At 38.3% G+C, this 26,561-nt stretch overlaps 1 protein-coding gene across 1 annotated transcript in view; it reads right to left on the reverse strand.

Moving 5' to 3' along the window:
• The window catches only part of ESR1 (estrogen receptor 1), a 160,549-nt gene that overhangs the window by 89,774 nt on the left and 44,214 nt on the right, over positions 1–26,561 (reverse strand). The window contains 1 exon segment of the mRNA XM_027634262.1: positions 15,950–16,454. Within this exon segment, the coding sequence (XP_027490063.1) occupies positions 15,950–16,454 (505 nt within the window).

Genomic DNA, 26,561 nt, shown 5'->3' on the forward strand with positions numbered 1-26,561 from the left:
AATTATGCAACAATATGTGAGAAATTAGGTCTGTGAGATATATATCCACTTGCCTTTTGTGTTGCTGATAATTTTTTTTCAAGATGCTAAGTTGTATTTTGTTTTGGCAAATCCATGTCATCTATTTGTGTCATTTTTTATTCCTCACAGCAACAGAGAATAAGTTCAAGTGCTTCAGAGGTGCCACCTCATTAATCTTCTCACTTTTTATTGTTGGTAGACTGTAATAGCTCCCTGGTCTTTAAATTACAAAGGAAAGAAAAAGTATAGTGAAGAGACAAATTAATTCAGAATTAAATGTACAGTATTATGGACACAACAGGTGCACTCCTGTAATGACATTTAAAAATACATCACCTGTTCACATGGGAGACACTTAATACCAATCTACTAGACACAAGGAACTCCTGATGAATATTTATTTCCCAGATATGCATGCTTCTCACAAGTGAAAGGAAAAACATCCACCCAGGTTTCAACTTCTCTTTGTTGCATAATACTCTTTAATGGCTAACTTCTGCAAAAAGATCATCTATTTACACATTTCTAGCCAAAACATTCTCTGTTGCATACAGCTGAATGTTGGAAGTGGATATTGCACTAAGCTTGGCACAGCAAACCTATTAACCCACCATGGTCCAGTCCAAGTCTCGACTGGAAAGCAGCAACTCAGTGAAGCTGAGGCTGGCAGTTGCTGGCAGTGCATCCCTCACCTCTGCTCTGGGAAGAGTTAGAAGCAAGTTAGAAGAAACATCAGGTTCTCATCTAGGCTTATTGTGGTATATATATGGCCAAAGGTAATGCTTGGTTTTCAAATAGTCCATATATTCAAAAGTATATCTGTGTAAGGTGAAGCTCCAGGTCCTGCACTTGGGTTGCAACAGCCCCATGCATCACTACAGGCTCGGGGAAGAGTGGGTTGAGAGTTGCTCAGCACACAGGGACTTGGGGGTGCTGGCTGACAGCTGGCTGAACATGAGCCAGCAATTGTCAAAGCGGGTGGCCATAAAGGGCAATAGCATCCTGACTTGTATCACAAACACTGTGGCCAGCAGGCCTCATCCACTGTACTCAGCACTGGTGAGGCCACACCTCAAATCACGTGTCCAGTTGTGGGCCATCGACTTCAAAAAGGACGTTGAGGTGCTGGAGTGAGTCCAAGAAAGGACAACAAAGCTGGCAAAGAGTCTGGAGCATAAGTCTTATGAGGAGCAGCTAAGGGAACCTGGGTTGTTTAGTTTGAGAAGACTCTACAACTACCCGAAAGGAGGTTTTACTGAGTGGGGATCAGTTTCTTCTGCCATGTCTCAAGTGAAAGTAGAAGAGGAAACCACCTTAAGTTGTGTCAGGGAAGGTTCAGATTAGATATTAGAAGAAAAAGTTCACTGAAAGGGTGGTTAGGCATTGAAATAAGTTGCCCAAGGAAGTGGTGAAATCACTGTCTCAAGTGTTCAAGTGGCATCTGGATGTGGCACTTGTGGATATGGTTAAGGTGTGATTATGGTCGTGCTAGGTTGGTGGTTGGATGAAATGATCTTGAAGGTCTCTTCCAACCTTGATCATTCTGTGATTCTGTGATATCAAAAGTGTTCTAGAAGACAAACAGGAAGATATTTCAATTATCTCCCATAAGTCTCTGTTCTTTGGTTTACTTCTGGTTTAGCTTTAATTTTGTTCTAACTTAAATAAAAATATTTTGAAACATCAGTAACAGTTCTAAAATTGTACTGTCCTTCTTCATATGTTTCCATCTAGCACCTTAGGTATTTACTTTTTAATTCAAGCATGAGGCATTAGATATTCAAGCTTGAAACCATAGTCGCTTGAATTCACATACATATTTATATAGATTTGTAGATCACAAAGCTGAAGAATTCTAACCAAAATCTGTCTGTTCCCAAATCCAGAATCTAAAACCAGTTTCAATCACATTATATCAGAAAGATAAGCCAATAGCGCAGAGATTCTAAATGAAAATGTCTTAAATGTTTCTTCCTTCTTCAGCCTCAACACTGCTCCACAAATCAGAATGGGAACTGCTACACGAGACATATTTTTAATTTCTGTTTCACTTGCTGATAACCCTGACAACCTTGCTGGAGAACCCTTTGCATTCCTACTCAAGAGCTCAGCTCCTTTCCAGCTCCACACTCTGGAGCTCACATCCCATAAGAATTGAACAGTGCAAGTGTACCCTGAGCAGCAGGCTTAGAAAGGTAAGTACACCCATAGTGCAAAAGAGAAGGCTTGCTGCTGCACATGCTAGTGAGACAGGAGATGAAAAAAAGACACAGGAAAGGAGAGATAAAGAGTATTCTATCCCTCTGCAAATGGCAATTTCGAGTTTAGCAGCAAGATTCCTAATGCAATATTTTATTTCTCCCTTAAAATCCATCAATTCTCCTCAAAAATACTCTGTAGTAACTACAAGGATGTAATAAGGTAGCCTTGCTAAATTAATGAATCACAATAGTTCAACCTTTTGTTATAGATGCTCTCGTCATTACAAATTCATTTGGTCAAAAATACAGTTGAATTGGCCTTATAGATTATATCTATGAAAAATCATATTTAATAGTAATTACCCTAGTGGGGTGATAATTCCATTCAGTATTAGACTTCAGCTAACAATATGAGAATTAATATCTAATCATCTGACTATCTGAATTTGTACTGAATTTCAAACCTACCTCAGGATCTCTGATTGCAGGGACAAATTAATGTTTTCTACCTCATCTTGTACAAGACTCATTCCTTCTCTATAGCAGTTGTGTATATGCCTAATAGTAGAAACAGCACCTCACACCTTCAGAACATCCAAGGATTAAAAAAACAAAGAAAATAGCTTGAAAGTACTGAGAGTACCAAAATGGAAATCTAAGGAACAGAAGTAGCTCTTCAATGGATTTTTCCCCACGACAGCTTTAGTGTAGAGCCTAACACAGACAAAAAAAACCCAATCTGGACAGCATGCACCAGTCATTTCCCAGTTGCAGAAATACCAGTTCTGAACATATCTGATTCCCAAGTAATGATTCACAGCATGCAGTAAATGAAACCTCCATTCCTTGACTATGCTGACATGACAGGTTCACTAAAAAGCTAGTGATTTTAGATTTATTAAGCACTTTTTCATTAGATAGAGATTTCTTTTTTTATTTCTACTTAGCATATTTTAGTTAGACTAATTTATGTTTAGCACTACACTTTTCAAGGAGTCTCAGTTCTCACAAAACCAGTTTTGAATATCTCTCAAACTTAGAGAGATAAAGTTGCAATGAAAACTCTGATTTTGAATCTGGGATTCAGAATTAGCCATAGGACAGAGATCTTGTTCTTATTTTTCATAATTTCTCCCTCAAAGCCATCAGAAAAGGATCAAGTAGTTCCCCAGATGCGTATCTGGGGAATTTCTCCAGGACAAGGAGAATTTGCCCAAGTAATCTTGTAACAAATCGACCCTAAAAAAGACCACCTCCAGACTCCATCCATTTTAGGCTGCTACATGACTTAAACATGGCTCTCGACAGAATTTATGAAGTCTTGTTCTCACTTATTTCTTACCACACCTCTCCTGTAATAAACAAGACAAATCATTTTGCTCTTCTCTTCTGATTTTTAGTCCTGGAAAAACCTGGAAGGACCACACAAAGTGGGGCCAGTCTTTTAGTCAATGCAGCTTTCGGGTTGCTTGTCTTTTCCAGACAGATCCACATTTGTTGACAATAAAGTGAATTAGAGAGAGAGGCAACAAGTCATTTATAAGTCAGAAAATGGGTCATACATGAAAACAGCTTGAAGCTATTAATACCTAAAGCTGCCATTTAAAAGATAATAGAGAAGCTGGTGCTAGCTATACAGCAATGTTTTAGATCTTCTTGAAAAGGCAGTCTTTGGCCTAAGTAATTTTCTTAAATGTTTTTGGGGAAAAAAAGAGGGGGTTGGAGGGGTACAGACAGTATTTAACATTTGCTTAGGTTTTTGTACCACAATGTATCCCTCTTCAGCACTTCACTGAAACAAGACCAGCAAAATCCTTCACCTTAAATAAAGAATACAATGAGCTGAGGGTCGTATCTGAGAATTCATGTCAGAAGCAAATTAACTCCTTGATTCTGTGCAGTCATCCCTTATCTACCTATGAAATAAACAAATGCTAGGTAGCTGAACATACAATTCCATATCAGGACTGAAGTGCAAATATATTGATGCTCTATTCCTTCTGAGAAATATTCTGGGTATGTATGTTTAACAAGCCTGTAAACAATTTTTTTTCCATTTCAGATACTCAATTTAGTAATACCAATGCTAGTTTCCGAAACCATACTCACTGACGGAGCACCTACTCAACAGTCTGGTTCTTTCCACCCTTACTCATATGTTGCCTTCTTTCTTATTCAAGCCTGCTCTGAAAAGAGTCTTGTCAATTTTTCACATGTGATTTTCAAGGGCACTCTTTATTATTACAGATGGGCCCTTCAGAGACACCAGTAAACGTTTGCTCATAGAAGTCCTGTGTGATAAAGCAGCAGTATTTTCATTTCACATGTTAAGACATTAGGCAGAGAAAGATCTATGCACACAAATTTAGTTCTGGCATGTTTCAGCTTTGGGAAGGCTGCTGTTATGATCTTACTGATGTAACTTTATTTTCTCTATGTGCATGAGAAATACCAAGGCTTTAAGGAACTTAAACAACCAAAATCCAGTCAGTCCTTCTGAGTGGCAGCTGGTGTTTCAGGAGTGATGGAAGCTTATATCTACAGCATCAGCATCTGCTACTTGGGCCATTAATGATTCAACAACTGGGCTAACCCACTGCTTTCTGAGTAAATCTGTAACAGACAGCAACAAAATTCAAGAGTTGCACATTTCTGTTGGGAGGAAAATTGTTCTATATGGGACCAGCTTCATACTTCCTGTTTCTCCCTGTCAGCCTTTTTATTTCTCCATGTTTTGCAACATATACTTTATCTGTTTCAGTCCTGTTTATAGCCCATCCCCAGTTCAAGTCTCGTTCCCTGAGAAACTTTAAATTCCACCATTTTTCTCCAGCTCAGATGTCTTCTGGAGGTTCTCCTTCAGCTTACTTTTCTAATTCACTCCAAACACTTGCAGGAACTTATACATGATCTACTTTCTACTACTAGAGTACTCCCTCTTTTCTTCATCTGTATTCTGTCTGACAGCTCACAATAGCGTGCTACTGCACCTCACCAGAGATTCAAGTTTCTACCTTATCAGATCTATCAGACTTCTTTACTCTCCCCATTCTGCTCTTCATTGAGACCACCTTTATTTTCTCCTCAGTCTGTCTTCCCACACTGTAAGCTCAGTTTTTCCTGCATTTTGTTGATGTGACTTTTGCCAAAGACAGAAGAAGCAGAAAGACGCTAAAATCACAAGGGGGACCAATTTTATTAATCACAGTGAAGTGAGATATGGGCTGCACAGATGAACTATAAGGTGGGTGGAAAATGACTGGACTGCTAGTCTCAAGAGATTTTTATCAACTGTTCCAATTTGGCCAGGTTGCAGTAGTATTCATGTGCAATCAGTAGTGAGGTGAATATTTCATTAACAATAGGGATGAAGGGACAAACTACACCCCTAGCAAGTTAATGACAGATACCAAACTGGCAGGCAGGGGGTATTCAGAGTGATGGATATACTGCAGAGCAAAGCTGACAGTAAGATGGACCTCAAAAGGCTGGAGAAATGGCCCAGCAGGAATCTCCTGGAAAGTGCAGAGCAATGCACCTGGGATGGAATACCCCCCTGCAGAAATACAGGAGGGGCTGGGCTGTACTAATACGAACATCTAAGGAGACTGAGAGCAGAGCTTGTTCCCCTCTCCTTGGCAGTTGTAAAACTGCTTCAAGTTGAGGCTTTCAAGCTGAAGAGAGCCTTTGACAAACTGGAGCACATCCAGTGGACAGCCACTAAGATGAGGAGGGGGCTGGAACAAACAGCATATGAGGAGGTGCTGAGAGAACTGAATTTGTTCAGTCTTCCAAAGAGGCTAAGGCACGATTTATTGCTGTCTTTCAACAGTACGATGGAAGACTTTGAAGAAGACAGAGCCATACCATGAAAGGACGACAGGCATCTGACACATCTCTGGACAAAGAATATTCTGATTATACATCAGGAAAACATTTTTCACAGTGAGAGTGATTCAGCACTGTAACAGATTGCCTTGGGTGGATGTGGAGCCACCAATCCTGGGTATCTACAAAACACAACTGGATAAGGGCCCAAGAAGCCTGATCTAACTATGAAGTGAGCTTTGCTTTTAGCAAGACACTGGCCAGATAATCCTCAAAGTTACTCTCCCCTTCAAACTTACATTACTCTGTATCTCTCATCTCTCGGTAAGTTGCCTCTGCACACAGCAATAATTGCAGAGAAACTCCTGTTGAAAAGACATGTAGCTGTGCGATGAAGCAACCTCACACATCTTGGATGCTCTTGCAATCAGGTCAATATAGAATCACTGAGAAAGAATGGATGGTACCTGAAATTTCATGTAATTTAGCTATGAAATTCAAACAAATTCCCACTGAGAACAGTGAGATGTTTCAAGAGTTTGTAGCTTAAATTTGAGTAGAATTTCTTGGGGAAATAAAAAAAAAAAGAACCCTGATTTGACAGCATTCCTCCAATACCAAGTATCAGAGCTTATATCTATAACACAATGGTGTCTAGTATGTCCAGTGAAAAAGTTTGGGGGTTTTTTCCATGAGTATGGCAAAATTTTCTTTTCCCTTCCCAATACTCAGAAAGTTGAGCCATTTTTGTCAAAATGTATTAAAAAAATTTTACCTGAGACAATCACCTAACATGGAAAATATAAGCCAAAACCAGACAATGTAAGTAATCAAAAAAGAGAGGAACCTAAGCAGACTTAATAATAAGCAGTGTTACTAGAACTGTCTGTAAATAAAGTTGACTTTTACTTCAAGGTGTATAAAATTTTCTCTGCAGAATTGGATTTATTTCCACTTTGTTTGGCTTCTTTTCTTGTTTGAATCAAGAAAAAATAGTAACTTAACTTGTTGACATGCAACCTGCGTCAGCAATGTTTGACTCCTTAAACTGTAATATATCTGGCAGATATTCTTACAGTTGAACTGGTTCTGATATTGTTGCTATTAAACATTCAGCTATGATATTTTATATGGGTTTATACCTCACAACCTTTCTCCATGAACATAATTAGTATGTTCTGAGACATTAAATATTCTGCTGAACCACCACTTTCAAGATTTGCATGTTTTATCTGTAATCATTACCCCTGTAGATTAAAATTAGGATTATATTTCTCATAGCATGGCAAGACAAAGCTAACATACTTTTCAATGCATAAATTCTAGATAATTCAAACCACACAAAACTATTGCAAGGTAATAAATCTGCTACAGTGGCTCATATGTTGGCACCATACATATTTTTCCTTGCTTGTGTTTATCAATATGGCTGAAGGAGGGGTATCATTTTACTGCAGAATGGAAGCAAACTGACAAAGCTGTTCTTTGACATATTAGTTCCCCAAAGATATCTAGATTTGTAGTACACTCTCAGCCATAGTATTCTTTGCTACCACTACAGTTTTCTGGATATAAGGATTCTGTGACACATAATTTGAAACAGGGATCTTACTGTGAAATTCAAGTTGTAACTAGTAACTAAAGCAGGGGACACTTATTAGAATCAATTTCCTTTAGACACCAACTGACAAAAGTTATTCAATAATTACTAGATACTGCTTGATCCATCAAAGAAATGTTTTAATACTGTTTGCTAGCTTTATAAGCTGAAAACAGAGATGGTAGGGTATTATTATTTTTGCCAAAGATCAGATTTTATAGTACTTATCTTGAATAGTAAATTAAATGACAATTTAAACTTCCATCTGTTTACAGGTCAACTTGAAGAGGAAAAAAGAGTAAGTTCCTAAACATTGGAATATGTTAATGGAGAGCTAGAATGCATGAAGTTCCACCTGGGGTTGGATGAGGAGCCAACTGCGAGCATATATATATATCAGGATTAAAGGGAGGGCAGGGACAGGTGACATTACAGTGGGGGTCTGCTACAGGCTGCCTTATCATGAAGGTCCAGAGGAGGACCACAAGGATGATCAGAAGAATGGAGTACCTCTCCTATGAAGACATGTTGAGAAAGTTGTGTCTGTTCAGCCTGGAGAAAGGGAGGCCCCAGTGAGACTTTATAGCAGCCTTCCAGTACTTAAAAGGGGGCTTACAGCAAGGCTGGAGAGGGATTTTTTACCCTCTGTAGTGATGGGACAAGGAGTGTATGGCTTCAAACTGAGAGCCGGTTTAGATTGGATATTAGGTGGAAATTCTTCACTATGAGAGTGGTGAGGCACTGGAACAGGTTGTCCGGAGAAGCTGTGGATGCCTCATCGCTGGAAGTGTTCAGGGCCAGGTTGGATGGAGCTCTGAGTAACCTGATCTAGTGAAAGGTGTCCCTGCCCATCCCAGTGACTTGGAACTAGGAGGTCACTTCTATCCCAAACTGTCCAATGATTCTACGATCTTTCAATGATTTTTTAATTAATAGATCTTGTCTCACAAGCCCAAATTACATTTAAAGGAAAAAAAAAAATAGAAGGGAAATAGCAAGAAAGCAGTAGGTATTACATATTCCAATTTTAACAGGCCTATATGCAAAAAACAGTGGAGGCTATTTGGAAAGTATATTATGAGTTTACCAACCTTGTGATTTAAGATTTGAGGCCTCAATTTTATGCTGCATTTTCTTCTGCAGCTGCTACTTTCTGCACAGCATCTTCCTAACTATCTTTATTTAGCATGAGCTGAGACTTTTCCTATGTTGCAGTAAATTTTCCTTCCCCTTTCTTCCTAGCTTTGATGTACTTTCTAGTATCCTAGAAAGTTTTTCATAGTCATCTTTTAGCAACACAAATCAGTACTGAAGTAGTCTGCAGTGATCAAAGCAGTGTTTCTGCATGATAGCACGTAATAAAATAAGAGGGAGAGAAGACTGGAAATAGTAATCAAATCAGACATTTGCACTGCAGATTGCTGAGATACTGGAAAAATCTTCGAAGGATGAATACAGCTTTTCCCTAGAACATCAGTTAAAAGCAGTTTCCTTAACTGGACAGGATGATCAACATGAAAAAGCCCCATTGCTTACTCACATAGCTTATGAATGAAAAGTGAAATGCATGGACTTAAAATGCAGCCTGGTGCTGCCTAGATGCTCAGTGGTCCATCATCCTCAAAGGGAAAGAAAGCTCTTCCCTGTAGCATTCAACAGTTACTTTGCACAGATTCTGCTGCCTGGGTTCTGTGAAGGTCGTTTTTGGCAGCTGGCAGCATTGTGAGACAGCAGCACATGGTAACAGAATGTGACATATTCCTCCCATGTTGCCTAATTTGAGATGGACTGCATGCACTCTTGAGCAGTTGTAGGAAATGCAATCAATGTGAGGTGGTTACATGCATGGCTGTTCACTGTTGGTCACTAACTGCTTATTTAAGAAGTCCTCTTAGTTACCTCTGACTTTCAACCTTTACTGGTATTTTTCACTTTTACTAATGGAGTGAAAGGAGGGGGGCAGTGATGGAGGGGAGGCATCTTTTCTTATTTCTTATTTATATATATGTTGGCTGTTGTGTCCTTGGTTAAGACTGGTTGGAAGACCTCTGCAATTGCTATGTACATGTATCACATAGGATTTGCATTTAGGATAGTCATATTTAAGATCTGTGTTTTCTTAGGACCATATTTCCTTTTTCTAGTAAAGAGTTAAAATAAAAACCCTGGATTACTTCTGAATCCAATATTGTTATCAACATCTTATCAAGGAAGAAGATTATCCTGCAGATTTATGATCTTCTTGTCTCTAACAGGTATCACTCATGCATTCATAGTCTTGCACAAGAGAATTTTGAGTCAGATGAAATAAGAAGCCTCCCAGCAACTGGAATCTGAGCTTGGCAGAAAAGCAGAAATGCCTCGCCTTGCCAGTGTCACATTGATCAGGGTTCCTAACAAGCTGTGGTAAATTATGACCTTCTACAAGTCACTGGAAAGGCCACTCAGTCTCAGACATGACTTCTCTGTACGGCAAATTTTATGAACAATCCCCCTAATGAATGCAATGAAAGCAGCACTTCAAATGAGAATGTTGAAGGACAGTATCACTGCTCTAGTCTCAGTTCTGATGCCTGAACAGATAACAGAAAACTCCCTGTAGACAGACCAGGGAGCTCAGTGTTTCATTGTCGACAATATCAAACTACAAAAATTGCCAAAATCTCCATTTGTTAGAAAATGTGGATGCACTTCAGTTGCAGGGCTCTTCTCTGTGTTTGTTTGGAGCTATGCCTTAAATCTGGTCAGCCTATCTTGTTGGTTTAATAAAAAATGCTGGCATTTGATGTTCACTTTGCAATTGCTGAAGGAACTGGTGCCAGCAACTAATGCTTTCCATATCAGAGCAGATATGGCCAGCAGTGTTTGTTGTTTCAATAGCCTCAGAGCAAGAGTGATCAAGGCCAGTGACACAGAGTCAATTCCCCGTCTCCCTCTCAAGGGACATTCTGCAGTGTCTATGTGAAGGGAGATTACAGATGATGACTGGTTTGGTTCTTTACAGGAGATGTATGGGTGGGATTAATTTCACATAACTTTGGATACCACTGGGCATCCATCTTCATACAGTAGGTATCTGTACCAGAATGTAGCCATCTTTCATAATATAGAGCCTAATGCACCTGGTCTATTTTAATCAGGTGCCTTAGAAATGAGAAGGGTGTTCACAGTGTCTCTTTCTCTCTGTATCTCCACAGACTATGAAGGGAGTCCACATGAAGGTTTGATGCTCTTGTCAATGCTGTATGCTACTTGAGGCGTTACAGGTGATGACCCTCACTGACACCCACCTCCTACTCCAAAGAGTTATAGCTACACAGTAGGTCCTGTGTCATACCTGCTGGACCCATCAGACCTCTCAAATGGTACTAGATGCCTAAGGAATGGAAAAATTAATACAGACCTAGGTGTCTACGTTTAATCAGATGAACCCCATTCACATGGTCTGTCTGAACAACCATGTTTTTAGCCACGGATTTCAAATTCACATGGAAAAGACTCGGTTTATGGAGCACTTTCTAGGTCTGTGATTTATGCAAAAAATGTAATTGCTAAAGAACTGAAGAAAGTTTTCTTCAATAGAAAGAGAGTGTGAGATCCATCTCCCTGCCTTGGCAGAAAGGAGGATAATGAGGAAGTATAAACACTCCTTTACTCCTTTCCACCACTATCTGCCCTTATTCGGGGGGCTCCTCAACATTATAGGTTGGTGACTTCATGGTGCAAGCACACTTGGAGCAGGATCCACATCATCACATTCTCTAAGAAGGGCTGCAGAAACACCAAAGTTGGTTTGTACAAGTCCCTCATAATTGTAATGTGTGAGCATCTCAGAACATTTAATGGGCTTATCTTTACAACATTTCCATAAAATAGGAAACTATGGGTGAGATAACTCCATGTTTTCTTGTCTCTCTCATTACAGTCATCTATTGCTGTAAAATTGTCAGCACAAGCCCTGAAAACAGGAACACTCCAAGTGTTCAAGAAACTGCCTGAACACTTCAACTGTTCAAGAGAGGACATCAGAGAAGACTGATGCTTTAGAGAAAAATAAGCAAAAACCAAACCAAACCAAACCACTAAATTACATCATACTCCATGTTATGGAATACTTCATGCTACATTTAAAAAAAAAATCTTTGAACTTTGCATTCATTTTAACACTTTTAATATTAAAATTCGGAAAAATACTTATTTGTTTAGAACTCAACATGAACAGCTAGAAAGATTCATAATCAAACAAGGTTTAAAAACTATATATTAGGTTAAGTAAATATTTTTTGGACTGATGGATTTACAAATTACAACAGAAGAGAGATCAATCTATATTTGTAATCTTTCTCAATTTTAGCAAGCGTTAAAATTAAAACTGAGATCATATTGACTATAACAGCACAGTTAAAATGATTCAATTTCAGTATGATAATTGTGACTTATGCTAAATAAATATTATATTAATCTAAACATAGATCCTGAGTAACTAGAAGATACTCACAAACTAGCCACTAAAAGTGAGGGAGCAATTCTCCTGTTATTTCTGTTTGTACACTGATTTGCCAGCCTCTGTCACTCACTACAGATGGATAGATAACTTCTTCATCAGGGAGCTAGTAGGTGCAGTACATTTTTACAAGGTTTTTTTGGCCGAATTTGGAAGCAGCACCAAACACAGGCTACAAAGAGCCTTAAATATATGCACAATTTTACTTCAGATCTGAGAAGTGCAAAATCTGCGATGACACAGGAATGTCATACACTGGCAGAGCAATAAGGACTCGTCTTTGCTGTTGCTTGTAGGAATTTACTGAGGTAAATTAGCTACTGAAAGGTTAATTTGGTTTTTCCCTGAGTGGATAAAAACTTGCCGAAAAGAACAAGGAAATAACCACAAATTACTAGAACTCAAATTTACTAGTTAAGAAAAAAGAAATATTTCCACTAATTTACCGTAGTAGTCATGAGTACAAGATTTCCTGTATTAATAATCAACCACTAGTCAGCATTTAATAATATAAAAAACACTACTAAAAATTATCAGTAAAATATTAGTGAGATTTGACATTGTCAGATAAGGAAAAGGTATTTTAGTTTGTCTACCTATTGAAAAACAGTCACAAGATCAGACATAAAAGGGATCTAGATAAAACCAGCACAATTTGAGTTAATTAAGCTCCTCTTTTTTTTTTCTCTTTTCAAATTCTGATGCCTCTCTATCTGAGACTACAGAAAGGAGATTGATATATTTCTTGCATTCTTTACAAAATCATTCTTTTTATGTATCATTATGTTCTTCAGCTAGATGTAGAAGCCTGTTATTATCTTGCAAAAGAGACAAAGCTTTTTGGAAAAGTAAGCGGTATTTGAAAGAGATAAAAGAGAACTTCAGAATTAATAGACATGTCACTATACACATATTAATACACAACTCTCTATAGGCAGTATGATTTTGAACACTTATTAACAAAATCAAATTACATTAAAAGTTTTCCTTATCACATACAGTAATTTTTTACTTTTGTGACTGAAGATTTTTAACATTTTAGCCAAGTATTAAACCGAATATAATTTCAGCTCTAACCTACAATGTTTATTTATTGTCCTAGCTGCTTGTATCACTGGATGCAGCACTTGCATGTCAAATTCAGAGTATAACACAGTGATGTAATGCAAATATTTCTGCCCTAAAAGCCAAACAGCACAATTCAGTTACACAGAAAGGTAAATGAGAGTGGCAGAGGAGTCTTTCTGGGTCTTCAGGTTACATGACTTATAAAAGCAGGCAGTCATATCATAAACTGATCATGATCCATTTAAAATTTTGCTACGGCTTTTGGTTTGAGAATTTTTGCATTTGCCACTCCTACTGCTAGGTTGCTCCAGAAATTCACCATTTTGGTAGTCTATCTTCCCACTTCTGGCATCAATGTATTCATTGCCAGATTACACTGCCCTGTGCTCTCTTTTCTCCTATAACCCAACTGAACCAATGAGATTAGTCAAATAAATAAAGTAAATTAGAAGTTTTTTAAAGAACTTGTTCTTAAATCCCATGGCTACATATTTAAATATTTCCCAGGCACTGAAAACCTATTCAAATTATTTTTGACAGACTGTTGGTGATTGGACTTGTGCCAAAACACAAGAATAAAGACCCAATATTTGATGTTGTAAGGGTAATAACTTTGTAAATACAATCTCACAAAAATTAAAAGAAAAAGAAGTAAAGTTTTTATCAATTTAATTCCAACATAACTATGCCTGTTCACAAAAGATAATCACAGCAAGTGCTTTGAAACATATTTCTTATTACCACGTAAGATGTGCTTTACAGAATTATGGCTGGAAGGGGCCATTAAATCATTACCATAACACTATGCAGACAAACCTCCTGGCATATCCAAGATCATAAATTCACCTAACTACTGCTGCATTAAGCCTCAGCAATTGTATATTGCTAATACACATCTGCAAGGGTGAAACCCAACCTTGTTCAGAAATGTCCAGAAATGGGGAATACAGCACTGGCCTTACATGTTTGCTCCGGGAGTTAAACTAAAAAAGTACTTTAATTTTATTTTGAAGGGTCTCACTTCAAATCATTGCTTAAAAATTGAAAGGACACTACTTCCATAGTTCAACTTCTATTTCAAGGTGGTTCTCCGGTTTGAATCCTCCTACAGTAAAATATCTGACTATAGAACATTTTCTGCTTGTGTATTTCAACTTCACAAACTCACTACTCCACTGTTTACATATCTAATGTCACTTATACACTTTCCACCACAGGTTTGCACTGGACAGTCATGTAAAAAAAGCCTTTTAATCTAGTGCAAAGTGAAGTTTCACTCTCAAGTCACTGGTAACCATTCAAGATCTTTATGTTCTGACATGTATTAATTCTTCCAGGATTTGGTTGCACTAAAATGAATTTTGTTTGAACCAATTCACTTAACAGGTCACTGTATTAGACAGTTTGACGTACCTATTATCTATCATTTCACCAGTTGTTATTCCACCTGCTCCCCAAAACTGATTAATCATTTGCAAAAAGTGTAATCATCATCTGTTTTTTTGGGACCAGATTCTACTGCTGGATTCTTATTCAGGCTGAGTTAGACTGTCTTTAAGAATGTATGTTGCTTTTTACAGTAACATGTTATATTTTGCAAATAAGTCTGGCAGTCTGGACCTCAATATGGACAAAATGACTTGCTTTTATATTTTCTGAGTTGTTCCATTTCCAGCAAACTCCCTTGTATCTCTCAAGTCAAAAGAGACCAACAGAGTTCAGGAAAAAAAATTACATCTCAGTGTTCACTCTGACTCACTGAAGCCCAGTATAATAAGCTGATGCAAAACTATTCTATAAACACTGCACAAAACATTAATAGCATGCGTATTGGTGTGTATGACTTTTGTAGGTTTTATTGAAGTTATAGTTCTATGAGTTTCTATCACTTACTTCAAAATAGCTGTAATTGTTTTCACAACAGACAATAAATATTTAAACCAAGTAAATTTTATTTCCCTCTCCTTCAAAGATACTTCTATCTTTTGATTCCAAACAAAAGACAACACACCAAAAAAAAAATTTAAAAAAAAAAATTAAAAAAATTAAAAAAAAAAAACCACACCTGCTACTGAGGGACAAAAATCCTTTGAAAAGCAACATGCCAGATTTGCAGCTAAAATATATCACCCTCCAATGAAAAATGCATGTTAATATGTACATAGGTCTTTGGATAGCTCAGGAAGGTGGCTACTGATTGGAATACTGTCACTGAGTTAACTCTAACAGTTTGATTATGAAGGATGCTGTGCTTCTGAACGACTTCCTATATAAGCCACTTCTCACACCTTAAAGGAAGCCAGAGGAGAAAAATACTCTTACTACCAGTTAAGAGCTGAACAAACAACCACTCACAGCCAGAAATGTGTGATAGTGGAAGTCTTTTTAGTATATTTCAGGTAATATTCTAATATATTACAACAGTGAGATTGTTTGCAGTTCTTTAATCAATTATGATTGCATCTTTTCACAGGCAACATTTATACTCATTATCTGATTTGTTACTCATTTAGGTTACAGCTTTCAAAATTTACAGCTTACAGTCACAATTTGCTTTGAATGACAGTTTTGTTTTATTATATGCTATTTCCTATGGTCTAGATATCATTGATGATTCAATTAAATCACACGGTCCTTTACACAAAAAAGAGCATAACAGATTTCCAGATTCTAATTTTCCTAGTTCATCTGTTTAAATAAGAAAGACAAATTATCCATAGCATTTACCTGTAGAAGGCTGGAGGAGCAGCTTCCCTCATTCCAAAGCTGCCCTGATCATTTTCAAGGTAATAGGGTACCTGTTGGCTGTGATGATGGATGAAGGGTGAGAGCTGGGGTGCCGTTTGCAAGAACACCACCGGGCTTGGTGGGACACTGTTCAGTGAGTGAAATCCTGCCAGACTGCTGGACCCAAAAGATTCAGAAGTAGGGGCATAACTGAGCGTAGTAGAGCTGTACACTGGAGCTGTAGTACCAAAATCATAGGTAGCTCCTTCTGGGTAGTTAAAAACTCCTGTCTTGTTGGTCTCCACGTACATGTCGCTGAGCGATCTTTCCAGGGGAATCTTCAGCTGAGGTCTGCTCAGTGTCTCCAGTTCAGTTCCTTGAATCTGGTGCAGCAGGGTAACTCCAGAGGTTTTGGTGTGAAGGGTCATGGTCAGTGCTAATGGCAGTGAGCAAGGAACATATCTGCTTTTACTGTCAACAGTGAGATCGGCAGCTGGCAGTCCACCTAAAAAAAATACCAGAACCTATTCTGAGGCTCAGCAGAAATCATAATAAAGCAGCACTACACAGGTATTCCTCTAATCTCAGCAAGGAGGAGGATACAAACAGAGAGCGAGCACTGAAAATGCACATTCTCTCTCTCTTCCTCCCTCCCTCTCCCTCTCTCTAACTTTTAGGAACTCCTCATCTGCACTAATATGCATTACAAGGTATTGGCTGCAAGCCAGGAACTCTTGCCTTGTGCCGACATTGGTTTAAACATCACTTCAGAAACAATTAGTTTTGGAGTTATACCAAATAATTGTCCCTCTAAATGTTACTTAATTCTTACTAATCGTTTAATTTTTCACTTCAGGGTACAGCGCTGTGCAGCAGCTAGCGGGAAAGAACACTTCAACCAGGAAGAATAGTCCAGTGTCAGGCAGATTACTGCCTTTTTTTCTTAGCAGGCTCCAATCTATCTGTGCTTATCTCTCCTCCTGTTTGATTCATTTTCATGTTTGTTAGAAATATGTAATGTGTACATTGCCACGACCCTGGGTAGGACTATGCTGTAACCGAGATAGAGCAAAGCAGAATGTGTGCGTGCAAGTGCACGCGTCTGTGTGTCTGTGTGTGTGTGCCTCAGTCAATAAAGCTAGCTAACAAAATTGAAGGGTGTATGATATTTATGTACAAGAAAAGATTCGTAATATAATTTCATCAGCAATAGCAGCTCGCAGTTACTAGAGTATAACAGTAACATTAAAAAGAGAGGAAAAGCTTTAGACTAGCCTAGAAAACTATGTCTGCTTCTTTTTAGGCTGTAAAATGATGAAATAAACATCACTCAGATTTTGCCACAGTTAGGAAATAATTATTTGATTTCATGACACATGAATTGAATACAGGAAATTCTTTTTCCTAGTCCTGTGAACAAAACATCAGCAAACTTGAATTTTGAAATCAGACTAGACAATCAAGTAACCTAAAATAATCAAAATAACCAGCTTTAAAATAAACTGAACTGCTTCTCAAAGTTATATTTAGAAAGAAAAAAAAAAGGAAGAGCAAGAACATAATGAAAAGGTGTGGCATGCATGCTTCATCTTGCAATCTCATTCCATACAATTTTAGCTTCGCACAAACCAGTTCTCCTGAACGAGCTAAATGAAAACCTCCAGAAACTGTTTCAAGCTCTCTAGTTTTCTTGCTGTGGTCTATGGTTTAGTCAATTAAACAGGCTAATGCCAACCCTAAATGCATTAATATATGGCCTCCAGTTACTATGCTTTGAATACCAGCAAAGTCTATGCTATACTTAAACAACTCCACAGTTATTTGGCTCAACCTTCAAAAAAACCAAAAAACTGAAAAAATGAATATGCAGCTCACTAAAAGCTTAAAGAAAAGTTTACTAAAACTGGTTTTATTTTGGTAATAATACTATGTTTTCAGAACTTCTACTAAAATAGCCGAAGTTATTTATATTTGCAAGATTATTCTGAAGCAATATACATTTTTACCTTTGCAGGCACACAGCTAAGACAGCAGCGCACACATAACTATGTACTTGATCTGTTTCCTCATCCCACCAGCCACCCTCCCTACCCTGTTCAAATTTCAGATCGTAGACTTTGATCAAAGAGATAAGCTTGTTTAAATAACACTGGACTAAACATGTTCCCAGTTAAAAAAATAATAATCAGACAATCATACCCAGCAGTTCAGAAAGTCTTCGAAGGGTTATTCTGAAAGTATGCCAGACGGTGTGAGAGAAAAAAAAAGAGAATGTGTGCATGTTCTCTTAGAGTGGGCGACCGTGCATCTGCAGAGACTCACAAAGCAGCAAGTAAGCAAAGCTCTCAGCCGCCAGGCTGCAGGGCTACACAGGCTGAAATGAATGGCAGTTACAAGTTTAAGTCAGCCACTCTTACACATTTCATTTCATGCTTCTTAATACACAGAAGAAGCATTTTCTCTTATTAAGCTGCATAAGCTGCGAATTAGTGTGAATCTGCCTGCCATAAGAAGCATACACTTCTATAGTGTGCTACAAAATAGACTTTAAATTTTTATCTAGCATTATCTAACATGCGTGATATGTTAGAATCACTACATTGACATGCAATAAAATGCTCCAGCATAACAGCAATGCAGAAGACGGAAGATAGAAGTGTGCAAACAGAGAGCTGACTTCTGAGTGTGTCCTGTGCAACCTTAGTGCTCCTTGCATGCAATTTTTAAAAACCTCATTAGTTATTTTTGGAGTACAGTATGTTTTCAGGGAGACAAATATTTAAAGTTTCCATCACATGCAAACAGCATTAAATGCACTGTAGGGTTAATTTGAACCACCATCACTTCTGCTCCCTACCATTTAGGGATCCTATGAGCAGCTTTTCACAAGCCACAGTCCTCTCACTAAAAGGGTTCATCAATAGATAGCTGCAGTACCTGTGCAGCACACAGCCTGGTACACATTTCAAAACAAAAAAATGTGAATACCACCAACAAGATCTTGGGGACTAGCTGAGAACCTCTGTGATAGCATCCTGTAATGTCTGGCTTACTTTTCCTGTAGAAGAAAAATGAGAGAGCAAGAAAGGGCAAGCTGAGGTTGGGGGTTAATCAAGCCAAATCCCATGAAGAACTTGAATTTTTTATTTTTGCATACTGAAAGATATGCAGGTTTTTATTCTGGTAACTATATATGGGATTTTTAGATATAAAAAGCCTATGAAATGCAACAAATTATTAGACGGGTTTTTTTCTTGTCGTATGTGATATAAACCATGCCGCTTGCTCCAAATTAACACACACTGCTACTTCACCCTGTTTCAGAGATGGCATTAGATTCATCTGCCGGTGGACTCACCCTCCAGAAAAATGAGATCTAGGTTTCTAAAACTTGGTATTAGTGCTTAAAGGTCAGGACTTACTTCACCATCCAATTTGATCACTCTGATCTATTACATATCAGATTTTACATGTTCTAGAATATGACAATATTGCAATATGGAAATGAGTGCAGCATATAGCAATAACAGTTGGTGCTTTTTAGCACAAAGTTTATACAAAGATTTGTTTTTGCTAAATCCCGCTTCATGTATGCCTTTAAAACTGTGCAGATCTCATACAGAAGGGCTTGCCTCATTCATTGTTTTGGTTTTTTTTAAATCCCATGTAGTAACAAGAGAGAGTAAATAAAAACATGAATTGGCTGCAGCATCTCCATTTCTAGTCCTAGACAAATGTGTTCAAAAATACTTAGTCAATGGCAAATCTACCTTCTCGGATCTGGTAATTTCTCCACCAATGTGCACTCAGCTGCAGACAAGCTGCTCTATGTATTTCTCTTACCTTAAGGAAGGTCTAATATTGTTTTGGAGTTACTGATCACATACTACAGGACAAAGTCGTCTATCATAGACATGTAAAAGTAGAGAGAGTACAACTGGTTCTAAAAATTCTGAAGATTTGCTAAATTCATATCAGGCATATGGGGTGTTTACTATATTTCTGAAGTCTGAGAGCATGCAAATAAAATCTAACTTCGATCCATCCAAATTTATGCATACACAAGAAGGAAAGAGAACAGTATGTAAGGAACACTGAAGAAATAGGAGGGAGCAGTCCACTGTGACTGAGGAGCACTACAGACATGTTAGCAAGGAAGGTCAAAGCAGAAATTGCATCTTCATACACAGAGATTTTTACTGAGAATTAGTTGAGGTGAAAACAGTGAGGATTCAGACACTACTCTTCTCATGGAAATGAGAAATTTATAGATTAGATAAAGTGGTTGATTAAATCCTTTGTTCCTTTTTTTAAAATGGCAACCTTTCTGTTTTCCTTTTCTAGATAGGCCAGAGTTCCAGTGCCCAACTCAGATTTTCCAGAGTATGGAATTTACTCTAAAATACACTAATAAAATGCCTAATGTAGTAACATTAAAACTAAATCACATTTCTACTGCTCTGTGGTTAAATTAGCATCATTTATGGCTGAAAAATATTTAGATAAGTTTCTAAAGGCAAATTTTGGTTATTATGATTCGTTGATGAACAGTTTGCTTCTAATTTACTTTTTTTTTAATTTGTTGACAGACAACTAGAGTGATCAGATTAAGTAGGCAGACTTAATCTGCTAAACTGCACAGCGCATTTTGGCGCGACTGGACCATCAGTCCAACACTTCAAAACCAGAACATAATTTAAAAAAAAACAAAAGTAGCCTACTTCCACTGGCAGCAAATATTGTGGCACCAGCAAAGTGGTCTGGGAAACAGAAAAAAGGAAAGACTAGATAATAAAAAAAATATAAAAAATATTACTTTAACTTATCTAAATAACTGGAAGGAAGATGGGGAATTTCTAGTGTCATGAGCATCAGCAATTTGCTATTGACTACAAGTCCTGAAAGCCAGTCAGGGTTGTAACAACAGGAATAGATATATTAAAAAAAAAAAAAAAAAACCAGAAAGAAAGGGCCTGAACATATTTTGTGTTTTGGACAAGATAAAACAGCAGTTTGAGGGAAAAGAAGATTAAAACAAAAATACTATACAAAGACTATTAAAATTATAGGCAAATTAAAAGACAGCAAAACTCTATCCTGTAACAGGCATTTTTCAGCACTAGCTTTAGTAAGTATAGCAACAAAAAATGGCAAACTCAGAACTTAAAACATATACTATAAATTTTCCATAAACCTGCTGACAGTGAGAGACCATAAACTTCGTTGCTTTGGTTCCACAGCTATAAAGATAGAAGCTTTTTTTAGCTGCTGCAATTAAGACTCTATTGCACATAGCAGGAGGAACATTATGTTTTTCCAAGATTCCACAGTAACATTACAGAGAAATTGTGTTGTCTTTACTCCAGTGAGGAAACTCCTCAAGATAGACAGCTGGAGAACAGCACCACCTACCCCACAGCTTTATAAATCTCTGGGGAAAAAAAACAAATTTAAAAAAATTAAAGCCCTTGATACCACTAGGCAAACAAGAAGCATTCTTAAAAATTCCTTAGGCTCTAAGGAGAGATAAGTTCTTCATGTTGTTATTGGGAGTTTTTAACATTTAGAGCTTTATAAGTTGATACAAAGATGTATACTTCTTTTTTCTCCTACTCCCAAAAAACTTAACAAAATTAGTCATGGCACCAAAAGGCTAGGCCTAACTTTTCTAATCCCAAATTTTTTGTTTAAGTTGGTTTTACAGCTAAAAGGGGAGCTTCTTCTTTTCCATGTCAGATGTAATTAGGGACTTTGAAAACATTTGATCAAAACAGTTCTTATTCCAAAGAGGGAACTGTGGAATACAATTATTCCACACATATTTTTTCAATTTACAACATTTAAATATACCTTCAATTTTATCTATATTTTTTGTGGAAAACACATTACATACTTTGAAATTATCTGTGTAAACGAGAGAAAAATTAGGCTTGGATGTTGGCATAGCTTTTTGGTAAAGTATTTAATGCTTTAAATTTTAAGACTTTGTTTAGAGCTATTTGTGATGTTATAAGACTTTAGCCAATGAGGTGGAAACTTCATGCATCAGTGATAAACTCAGACATAATAATTTGGAAGCATCTGAGCTAACTGGGAGGAAATTTTTTGCTTTTCCCTCCTTAGTGATTTCTAGAAACTCTTTTTTGAAACAAGAAATCCTTTTGCTGCAGCAAATGAGGAGCAGGAACTTTGAATCTGGCAGGGACCTGACACTGTGTGTCACAGAACTGCCTTTTCCTGTTCCTCTGAAACTCCATCCACATTTGGCCAATTTTTCTACTGTTGAAAAAATTGCAAGTTTTTTAGAGTTAAGATTTCTAAAAGCTCTTTCCTGGCTAAGCATGCTCTCTCCTCTTTCAGATCTTAGTCCTGACTTGACTTGGCACAAAACTTCCCAAAAGAGTGACATGCTACAGTCCAAACTAGAACAGCTACAAAAGTTATCCCTGTTCATTACTCTTCTAGGGCAGAGTAGGAGTCTGGGCTTAAATGCAGATAACTGTGCCAGTTATAAGACTGAAGTCCAGTCCCTAGATGTACAGACTGAATTTCCTGAAACCAAACTGGGAAAACTGCATGTAGAAATGTACCCTCTTCTAAAGAAGATATGCTGTAATATAACTAGCTTGTGCATTTTTCCAGTTTTTTGCATCTAAGATGGGAGAGGAAAAGACTTAATAATTCTGCCCAACTCATACAGAATAAATTACTTACTACATACATAAAATGGGCCAAAATACCTGAGTACTCTGGACAAACTCAAAAGATATTAGCAATTAGTGATATTTCAAAGAGTTAGCATATGTTTTCAGGGATGTGGAAAATCGAAGGAAAAAGACATTTCTCGGCTTTCCCATACAAAATTTGAACTACTTGTGAACAAAGATATTCATTGGTAGAAAAACAACAATACCATGATTTAAGATTAAGCAACATTCCCTGCTTACTAACAAACACAACATCCTAAAAGAACATTTCTCATGGATCTAACTTCATATAAAAACAAGAATGAGCTCTGAAACGCAAAATGGGAGCTTAGTATGCCATGTTTATAGTAATTTTTTCTGTTTATATCAGAGAAAAATTGAATGTAGATGGGCATCACATTTGGTAACCTCCAGCCAACTGGGACCTCCCCATTTACCCAGGACTGTTGATAAATGACAGGAAGTGGATTGGTGAGCACTACTGTCAGTTCCCTCAGTACTCTAGGGTGGATCCCATTGAGCCCCATAGACTTGAGTATGTCTTACAGGGCTAAACGAGCTCCATCTGCTCGGGTTTGGAGTTAAGAGTTGTCCTTCTCCTAGGATGACTGCCAGAAGGCTGGCAGGCTCATCCTGGCCATGGAAATATTATATCTGACCCTGCGTTTTTGACCTTCTGGCATGGGAGACCTTGCCAAAGGCATGTACCATCGCCAGCATAGCTCGCAACCGCGAAGGGGTACGCAGGCTTCTTTCCACTAAAGCGGACTGGGGCAAGCCATTCACTCCCTACTTTTCTGCCACCCATTGATGCTCAATCCCAGGGAAATACCCAGGAACATCCCTCTGTCCTGACCATCCATTCAGGATGCAGTAAATATACCCAAAACATACCGAACCTGGGCAGTAGCCACAGGTGAGCCAAAACCAAACCGTTCCAGCCTCCGCACCTACCTGGGGCTCGGGTACTTGCCAAGGCCCCAGCCCGGCTGAGACTCCCCAGCCCCCCAGACGAACCCTCTATCCACCCTGACCTTATCCTCCCCCCACCATGTCACCACAGATCTTCCCACGCACTGCTCACCCGCGACACACTATACACTCCATACGGGACTGCCCTGCCTGGCCTTCCGCCAGTCCAAGGACCCCCACGGCCCACCCGACATCCCACCCCTCCCCCAAACCAGACCACCAAACCTCTGTGTGCTCCGAGGTTCTCCCTCTCCTCTCCCATGAGGGCGCAGTCCTCGCCGGCGAAGCTCCCCCTCTCCTTTCTCCCCACTGGGGGCCGCCTCGGGGCCACGCGCTCACAGCACACGCTGGGGGGGCTACATAGTGCAGCAGGTCGTTGACCAATTCCCCTTGAATTATGGGGGCTTCACTCTGCTCCCCATCCCTTGTGTTCCAGCTCAGGGGGCTGACTACCCTGAGGACAACTGGGTAATAGTGAAGACAACTTACTACTAAAGACTGAAGGAAAGAAGGCATTAAGTAACTCGGCCTTTTCCTCATCCTACCTGCATCCAATAAAAGAAGGAGATGCCTCCTTTTGTTGCTAATGTATTTATAGAAACATCTTTTATTGTCATTTATGGCAGCAGACAGATTAAACTCTACTTGGGCTTTGGCACTTCTAATTTTCTCCCTGCATAAAGTCATGATACCCTTGTAGTCTTCCTGAGGTCTGGAGACCCCAAGTTGGTCAGAATATGTAAGGACAGCCTCAGGTGGCTCAGTGAGACTTTACTGCTATCTACAACCATCTGAGCAAAGAGTATAGAAAATACAGATACAAAAACTTCTTGGAGGTGCACAGTGACAGTCCAAGGGGCAACAGGACACAAGTTGGACCATGGGAAATTCTGATTAGATATTAAGTATAATTTTTTATCTTAAGAGTGGTTAAATACTAGAAGAGGCTGTCCATAGACGCTGGAACTCCCTGTCCTTTGAGGATGAGACTCAACTTTGAGTTCAAGATTCAATTGAATGAGTCCCTGACTAGCCTGATTTAAGCCTTCTTTGAGCAGAGGTTTGGATTAGATTATATCTTGACATCCTTTCCAATTTATTCTATGATTCTATGGACCTAATAAACAGATTTGCAACAAAATACTCAGAAGAGATTAATTACTTTGATGATGATAGCCTATTTCCCCCTTTTCCACAGGGTTTCAACCTTTCTGCTGCTCTTTTGTCATTAATCAGTCTGCTATACTCCCTATATTAGTCAGGAATTAAAGAAGCTCTATGGGTAAATTAAATCTTCCCCTTAATTTATCTACTTATTGGCCTGAACAGTGTATTAGTCTCAGTTCCCTATAATAATTTGAGATAGGAAAAATAGCAATTCTATTGGCCTCACTATACCTTCTCAGCATTTCAGTAAATTACTCCAGTCCTTGCCCAAAACATCTTTTCTGCCCATTGCCTCAGGAATGGGCACACCTGTTCTCAGCCATCAATGACACACCTATGTTTGAACACTCACAGAAACTGCAGCAATAAATAATCAGCCATATTTTGTGGCTTCCACAAAACAAAATCAGCTGTCTTTTTATATGGAGATAGCTGTCTCCATCAAAAGACTCATTCCAAAGTGTCCTTCCATGGGCCTAGTTGCCTGTGTCAATGTTTTTCCATACATACATACATATGATGCAGGGACATGTACAATAAAGTGACCAGAGTGTCCAAGTGTTTAGAAAGTAGAGCATAGCCCCAAACAGAAGAAATTGTAAAATCATTATGATGACATGACCTAGTTTCTTCACTCATTACTCTTCAGTAATGGTATGCAAATATACTACATTTGGTTTTAACACTTACATATACACATTTCATTCCTAGAAGCTGATCCTGAAAGGCCTTTGTGATGAGACTAACCCTGTCACCTCAAACAGCTATACTTATCGTAACCCTGGATAAATCTTCACTCAAATGGCTTGGAAAAGTCTTGGTGCTTTCAGAATCCCATTTTTATCTACCAGATACTGAGAGCAGAAGTCCTTTTGAGTGATTCTTTGCTGGCACTGGTCATCTATCTGGCACATAACTAGAAAAAAAGATCTTGAAATGAATCCTTGTAAGTCATTTTCTGATATGTTTGCATTTTTTATTTGAAAATGTGATAGGGATTGTATTAAATACATGGTCCTAAACAAGACTGTCCTACATATCTTCTGTGATAATTTGAATCAGTTGTTGTCTTCAGGGGAACTGATCACATTGAAGTAAGTTACGAGTTTAAGTGCTTTTCTGGATCAGGGCCTAAATCTCTGATCCCTACACACACATCATCTCCAAGCATTAGAGAAGTCCAAAATTAACAGTCACAGAGGTTATATCTCATTCTTTGGGAATAACTTGCATACTTTAAAAAATTCTGGTTCTGTGATGTATCGTCCTTACTCCCGAGAATTTTTAAAACTGACTTAACAAGCCTACAAGCATGATCAGTGGAACCTGAACCAACCACCAACGTAAAACATTTAGTTCCATAAGGGTTATTATTTGTACTCAGGAGCACCTAAGATCACCACCAGAAATTAGGTTCTCGTTGTGCTTAGTACAATGAATACTTAGAACAAAGAATGTTTACTTAATAGCCCAGATTGGAATATCCAGGTTTATACTAGTGACTGAAAACAGCACCCTTAAAGAACAAGTGTCTCCATTTCTTCACAAAATTCAAATAGACTTGATAATGTATCTCCAGCTTCCATTTCAAGGTTGCATTTTTTAATAAAACTGAAGTCTGCTTTCTAAACTGTAAAGCTTTAGTTCAAGCTATCAAACAATTCAACATTCTGAAATGCAACAAACCTATGCAGAACAAATGAATTGGCACTTACAGCAACTGTTCACACAAAATCAGGGAGTTACAAAGTAAGCAACCACACAGG

The sequence above is a fragment of the Corapipo altera genome, unplaced genomic scaffold (assembly GCF_003945725.1).
Source record: "Corapipo altera isolate COAL_440 unplaced genomic scaffold, ASM394572v1 2b, whole genome shotgun sequence".
NCBI classification, from domain to species: Eukaryota; Metazoa; Chordata; class Aves; order Passeriformes; family Pipridae; genus Corapipo; species Corapipo altera.